The sequence below is a fragment of the Entelurus aequoreus genome, linkage group LG12 (genome assembly GCF_033978785.1).
Source record: "Entelurus aequoreus isolate RoL-2023_Sb linkage group LG12, RoL_Eaeq_v1.1, whole genome shotgun sequence".
In the NCBI taxonomy this organism is placed as follows: domain Eukaryota; kingdom Metazoa; phylum Chordata; class Actinopteri; order Syngnathiformes; family Syngnathidae; genus Entelurus; species Entelurus aequoreus.
The window spans coordinates 29,591,952-29,598,871 of NC_084742.1; the positions used below are offsets into that span (position 1 = coordinate 29,591,952).

General features: G+C 44.2%; 1 protein-coding gene across 1 annotated transcript in view; it reads left to right on the forward strand.

The window, feature by feature from the left end:
• LOC133661966 (cytochrome P450 26B1) overlaps nt 1-4,512 on the forward strand; it is a 14,192-nt gene extending 9,680 nt beyond the window's left edge. The window contains exons 3-7 of the mRNA XM_062065573.1: nt 1,005-1,123; nt 1,200-1,356; nt 1,431-1,586; nt 2,072-2,356; nt 2,426-4,512. Coding sequence (XP_061921557.1) covers nt 1,005-1,123; nt 1,200-1,356; nt 1,431-1,586; nt 2,072-2,356; nt 2,426-2,818 — 1,110 coding nt within the window. The 3' untranslated portion in view covers nt 2,819-4,512. The remainder of the gene's footprint in view (nt 1-1,004; nt 1,124-1,199; nt 1,357-1,430; nt 1,587-2,071; nt 2,357-2,425) is intronic.
• The last annotated feature ends 2,408 nt before the right edge of the window (nt 4,513-6,920 follow it).

A 6,920-nucleotide genomic window follows, 5' to 3' on the forward strand; every position in this document is an offset into this window, starting at 1 on the left:
GACCCCTGCACTAACCTCATGTAATGACCCCTGATTAGGAAGGCACAAAGAGGGGCTTTCTGTGCTGCCCCCCCCCCCCCCTCCACACACACACACATCCTCCACCTCCCACCCTACGCACACACACACACCTGAACATGTGGACGGAGGTGGCCGAATTGGAGACGAGGACAAAGTAAGACGTGACAGACAGGAAAGAGAACTCCTCTGATGAAGAGCACGCCGGCTCTACGCTTTCAGTAAATAAGGCTGCTGCGTGGAAAGATGCCAGTAGAGGGCACTGCAACGCCCACTCTGTTTCCCAGCGCAGAAATACATGCTTTAATTGTGAAAGGAGGGCTAAAGCATAATGGTACTTAAATAGCCACACTTGAACGTACATGAACATGGCTGTTCCACAAGTTCGGCTGAAGGGGGCGGGGGTTGGCGCGAGCGAGAGAGTTGGGAGGAGGGGGTGGAAGAAGAATAAAGGAGTCTTTACATGTCTGAGGAACCAGCGGCTCCCATAATTTAACACATATGGACGTTATTAGGACCACTGTGTTTGTGTGTGTGCGCCGTAGGCTACACAAAGACAGTCACGTTTTTGTGGTGCAGCACAATGACTGCCGAACAATCCCCCTATCCAAGAGCGACACGGCTAAAACACACCTATTGCCAGTGTGTGTGTGTGTGTAAGCTGAACATCTCCACCATGGAGCACCTCAGCGAGGCGTGTCACCTTCCTCAAATGACGACAGAATGTGGCCAAAACCACGGCAACAAAAGCGGTGACATGCAGACGTTGGCTTTGAGGTCAAAGTGTGTGCGTAATCCCCCGCAGTCGGGCTGGCGAGCAGCTCGTGTAAGACGATCCGTGAGCGGCGGCGGGGCCCTCGGAGGAGACGCAGCATCGCTAATGTTTCGGAACCTTCTGGAACTATTAGCATGTTGCTAATGCTACTGTTGAAATGAAATCATAAGGAAGACTGATTGACACTTCATGTGTGTCCTGGTGCGCGCAGGTGTTCGCCAAAGTCTTCAGCCACGAGGCCTTGGAGTCGTACCTGCCCAAAATCCAGCAGGTGATCCAGGAGAGTCTGCGAGTGTGGAGCTCCAACCCCGAGCCCATAAACGTGTACAGGTAAGAATATCCACGCCAGGCCTCACTTTTACCCGAGCTTCTCCTAATTGGCAATGCTTGTGTGGCATTCCTGCAGGGAGAGCCAGAGGTTGTCCTTCACTATGGCGGTGAGGGTGCTGCTGGGCTTCAGGGTGTCCGAGGAGGAGATGAAGCACCTTTTCTCCACCTTCCAGGACTTTGTCAACAACCTCTTCAGCCTGCCCATAGACGTGCCCTTCAGCGGGTACAGGAAGGTATCTGAGTGCGCGGCGCCGTCACAGAAAGTGTGCGCATGGAGACTGACGGACACTTTTTTTTTGGTGCACAGGGTCTGCGAGCGCGCGACACACTGCAGAAGAGCATCGAGAAAGCCATCAGGGAGAAGCCGCTTTGCACGCATGGCAAAGACTACAGCGACGCCCTGGACGTCCTCATGGAGAGCGCCAAGGAGAACGGCGCCGAGCTGACAATGCAAGAACTCAAGGTCACACAGAAAGTCCACACACGCTTGTCCTTTCACTCATCAATCATCCGGCATGAGACACACCCACACGCTGTGGTGTACGGCACACCCTCTGTTTACGTATTTAAGTCATTCTGTGGAAACTCAACTCTGTCTCTCCATGTGGTTTCTGGGTTAAGTCCAGGGCCAAAAATAAGTCAACACTCCCCCTGCGAGGGGTCTGAAAGAGGCCTCCTGTACACGCACACACACACACACACACACACACACACACACACACACACACACACACACACACACACACACACACACACACACACACACACACACACACACACACACACACACACAGTGAACTGGGGAGGCCCTGTTGCAGAGCACGCACATGTAACACACACGCGCACACACTCCTTTTTTTCCCGCCAAGCAGCGACGTTAGCATCTTAGCATTACTTCCCAAGCTGTTTTAGTGACCTAACAGCGCCCCCCCCCCTCCCCCCTCACAGGAGTCCACCATTGAGCTGATCTTCGCCGCATTCGCCACCACGGCCAGCGCCAGCACCTCTCTCATCATGCAGCTGCTGCGCCACCCGCCCGTGCTGGAGCGACTTCGGGAGGAGCTGAGGGCGCGGGGCTTCCTTCACAATGGCTGTCTGTGCCCCGAGGGGGAGCTTCGTCTGGATACCATCGTCAGCCTAAAGTACCTGGACTGTGTCATCAAAGAGGTGCTCAGGCTCTTCACGCCCGTGTCGGGAGCCTACCGCACTGCCATGCAGACGTTTGAGCTGGACGTAAGTGAGCCAGACAAGATGGCGATGGCGTCTGTAAAGTCGATGCTAATTATTTTTTTCGGCCTCCAGGGGGTGCAGATTCCAAAGGGCTGGAGCGTGATGTACAGCATTCGCGATACCCACGACACTTCGTCCGTCTTTAAGGACGTGGACGCCTTCGATCCCGACCGCTTCAGCCAGGAGCGCGGCGAAGACAAGGAGGGGCGCTTCCACTACCTGCCGTTCGGCGGCGGCGTGCGCTCCTGCCTGGGGAAGCAGCTGGCCACCCTCTTCCTGCGCATTCTGGCCATCGAGCTGGCGAGCACCAGCCGCTTTGAGCTGGCCACGCGGCACTTCCCCCGCGTGGTCACCGTACCCGTGGTGCACCCGGTAGACGGGCTGAAGGTTAAGTTCTACGGCCTGGACTCCAACCAGAATGAGATCATGGCCAAGTCGGAGGAGCTGCTAGGCGCCACCGTGTGAAAGATGACAGCGAGCTCGCCCCTGAGGGAGAAGAGCGAGGAGGAACGCGAGGACGAGACATTTTCTTCTCTTCTCTCTTTGACACAAAAAAGGCGGAAGGAGTCTTAATTCGCTTCCTCTTCCAGCTGGTTGACTTTCCTCGAAGAAAGGAAGAAGCTGCCAAAAAAGTTCTGCTCTAATCTGTCTTCTTCTCCAACTAAACACTATGAGGATCATTGGAGCTTCTGGAAAAGCTGAGATGGATCAAACAGGGTACAGGAGGACAAAAACTTCTAATTGGGTTCCAATTAAGTGTTTGACGTCCCAAATAGTCAAATGTCTTGTTGTTCAATGACTGTAGTGGATTTCTTGTTCCTGATTGGCTGAACACAACCATGAAGCTCACGGCTAACAGCTAGCATCACAAACACTAACACACAAACAACAAAGCAGATTCCTTTGAATGTGGGCGGAGCTTAAACAAACTTCAACCAAACCAAAGCCTCAGAGGGACGGACCAATGAGGTTTGAGGGTCTCCACACCACTGAGTTGTTCATGTCGCTGCTTTCTTTCTTGTTTCTATATACGAAATAATGTACACCACCTTTAAAATCAAATAGTCATCAGCCCAGTCAGCGTGTACATATATATATATAAATATAAATTTAAGAAATAAATTTAAGACCTGCATCTTGTAAAAAGCAAAAGAAGCATTATTTGTATTAGCAAGGAAAATTATCTACTACTAACCTAATATTAATATTATTATTCTTGTTTTTAGCTTGAAAGAAAATACTGCAATGATGTTGAATGTTCATTGTTAAAAGTGCTGGCTGATGAAAAACACAAAAAGAAAACAAAGCACTTGGAGATTGGAATATTTTAGAAGTACATTCCTTCAATTGTACATATTTGTATTTTTTTGTAACCTTCTTCAATGTACTCCTGTAATAAAACATGAAAACAAAAACATCTCAACTTTCCACTCCAACGTCAAGCTCAAATCTCATTGATCAAAGTTGGCTGTGTAACACCAAACTAACACACACACGCATGCACACACACACTCACACTTGCGTACACACAGACATTGCACTTGGCTTGTGCAAAAGTCTTAATTGAATTAAAAAAGATGTTATCTTAAACACTAAAAAAAGAAAACATAAAATCAACACAAATTCCCTTTATTTTTATTTTAAGTACTTGGTAAAAATAAAGGATTGTGGGCAAAGAATAAATAAATAATAAATACATAGACAAATGAGTAAGTAAACAATTATTAAATGCATACATTACAATAATACGTTCTCATGAATAAGTAGTTAAGTATTTATTGGTTTACATTATGAGATGAATAAGATTATTTTACAAATATTTATTTAATATTTATATATTCTTCCATCTGCTCCTTTCTGATCATGGAAATGTGTAAGAAACAAAAAAACAATGAAAGTGTCAACTGTATATGGCTTGTATATATGCATTTTCATGAAAGGAATAAAAATAAATGATGATGATGAATGATATAATAAAATTAAGTAGGAATTAGAGAAGGGATTTATGGCTCTTTGAAGGGACTGTTCTTTTTAAGGAGCCGTTCAAAAGACTGGTTCGTTATTTGTTTTTGTAAAACGTTTTTTTTTTATTAATAAGAAAAAAAATCGTTATCTTGATGCTAACAAATATCACCAAAGACATTAAAATGTGGTCATCTGTGTTGAATAAAGCACTTGGCTTTCCTGCACAACAACAACAAAGCTTTTAGTTTCTGTTATGAAAATCGACAACGAAAATACAGTGGATTGGACCAACAATCACAATATGTATTACTAGGACTTAACCAGAAGTTAGTTTATTTGCACAAGCAGGTCTTCGTAGTTATATTTAGGCATAGCAGCCACAAAAGAACACAATGCAATCTCTTATCCTTTTCTTTATGTTTAGTTCTGCTCTCAAACACTACTAACGTAGTAGAGAATAAACTCGACTGCATCACAGAAAGTTTCTCAAACAAATCAAATGCTCAAATGAACATATTACAAAGTGATCGCTGCAGACACGAGCATAGTTTTTAAGAGTCATTCCCTTCGACAAACTTTAGTTTTTTCCCTGACTTTATTAACTTCGAGACTCTATGAAAGCTCTTTCTTATCGCTCTATTTGAACAATTGTAACACCCAAGAACAGAACAGCAATACGGCATTTTCTGCTTAAACTTTACACTCACTCACTTGTTTTAATATTTCGCTCAAGCTAGTTGACCCTCATGTGAATTAAGCCACAGAGACGAAAAACGGACGTGACGTCATATGCAACCCAGAAATACACCAAAATGATCAATTAGATTTGCATTTCTACTTCAATTCAAATTCATAGAATTGTATTAAGATCTGGAAATTCTTGAACGTGACACATTTTTCCTGTTAATTGTTTGAGTAATTTATCTGAATTGCAATGAAAGGAATTCCACTTCTTGTAGTTTAAATTCAAATTGTAATTATTCAAATGATTGGAAATTTTGTACAAGCCTGCTGCACACAGACACATTAATACACGCACACACAAACACATTTCAGACACACTCATTAACGCATGCACACTGACACATTCACACATATACATACACTCATATACAAACGCACACACTAACTCACATATCAACATATATTAGATCAAACACATTCATGCACGCACTTACACGCAATAACACACGCCAGACACACTTGTACACTAACACAGACATTAACACACACATTAACACAAATGAAACACACACGCACACTAACACACACGTTAACATGTTAATTAACACACATGCACACTCACACTAACAAATACATTAGCACACATGAAAAATACACACATTGAAGTCCACGTGCGCGTGCACACAACATGGTCAAACAAACACACACATTAAAACACTCACTCTAATACACTCACTAATACACATACACACACACATACACGCACACAAATATACAAGAACGACACACACATGCGCAATAACACTAACACGACCGTGCACGCACACACTAAACATTTTGCACACTAAACATACACACACGCACAAACACACACAAACAGACTCAATAGCACACGCACACAAACACACACTCACACAAATTAACACACACACACACACACACACAGGACACATGACTTCACATGACATGTGACACCAGCTCACCTGAGATGCTGATGTATTGATTTTGTCTAAAGATGATGACCTATGACCTAGAGAAGCCAGCTGGGGTTGATGACATCACTTCATTGAAGAGCGCAAGATGAAGAGAAAGTGAAAACGTGAAAGGGGATCCTTGAAATCAATAGATCAAAGTCAATGATTTGTGTTATTTGAAGTCTTTGTTGTCCTGCGTCTTCATGCAAAGGACCAACATTAAAGAGTTAATTAGAACATTGGTAGAAAAAAGAAGAAAAGAAGAACATTGGTACTGTGACAGACTTGGGTTCCATTCCTCCTCCCATCTCATTCGTGCTACAAACCTTCTACTTGTCTCATCACTTCCATTCACATCTTTTACTTTTACTTATTTCTAGTCTTCAAGTCATTCTAATTGACAAAAAATAGACCCCATTGAGCCAAATAGTCCAATCAAAGACAACAAGAGTCTGTGTTTACAAAGTGTCACTGAACGCATCACACTGCTACTGTAAGTATAACGAAACAACAGTACGAAGCCGCTTAACTGCTGCTTAAAGACGACACCATTCCGACATGACTATTTAGTCGGGTTGAAGAGAACCAAGGTCAGCAAGCTCGAGGGGGCGGGGCATGAAGGGGTACATTTAAATGTAAAAAGACAGCCTTCCCAAAACAAACCGTTTTCCAGGCAAAGTCAGAAAGTAGATTAGAAATGTGATTGTGGAGCAAAAATGACACCAAAGCATACCCGATACATATTACCTCGACCACAAGGAAGTTTGTTAAATGTAAATTGGAATCATCATAAGTCCCTTTATAAAGAAGTCGTGCTAAAGTACAGACGAGGCGGCGTTCATGGGGCTTTCCTCTCCCTCCTCTCCTCCCCCTCATTGCGGTCGAGAGCCTTCAATAAAGATAAAAGTAATGTTAAATGTTCATTTGTCAATTTTGTTTGTCAT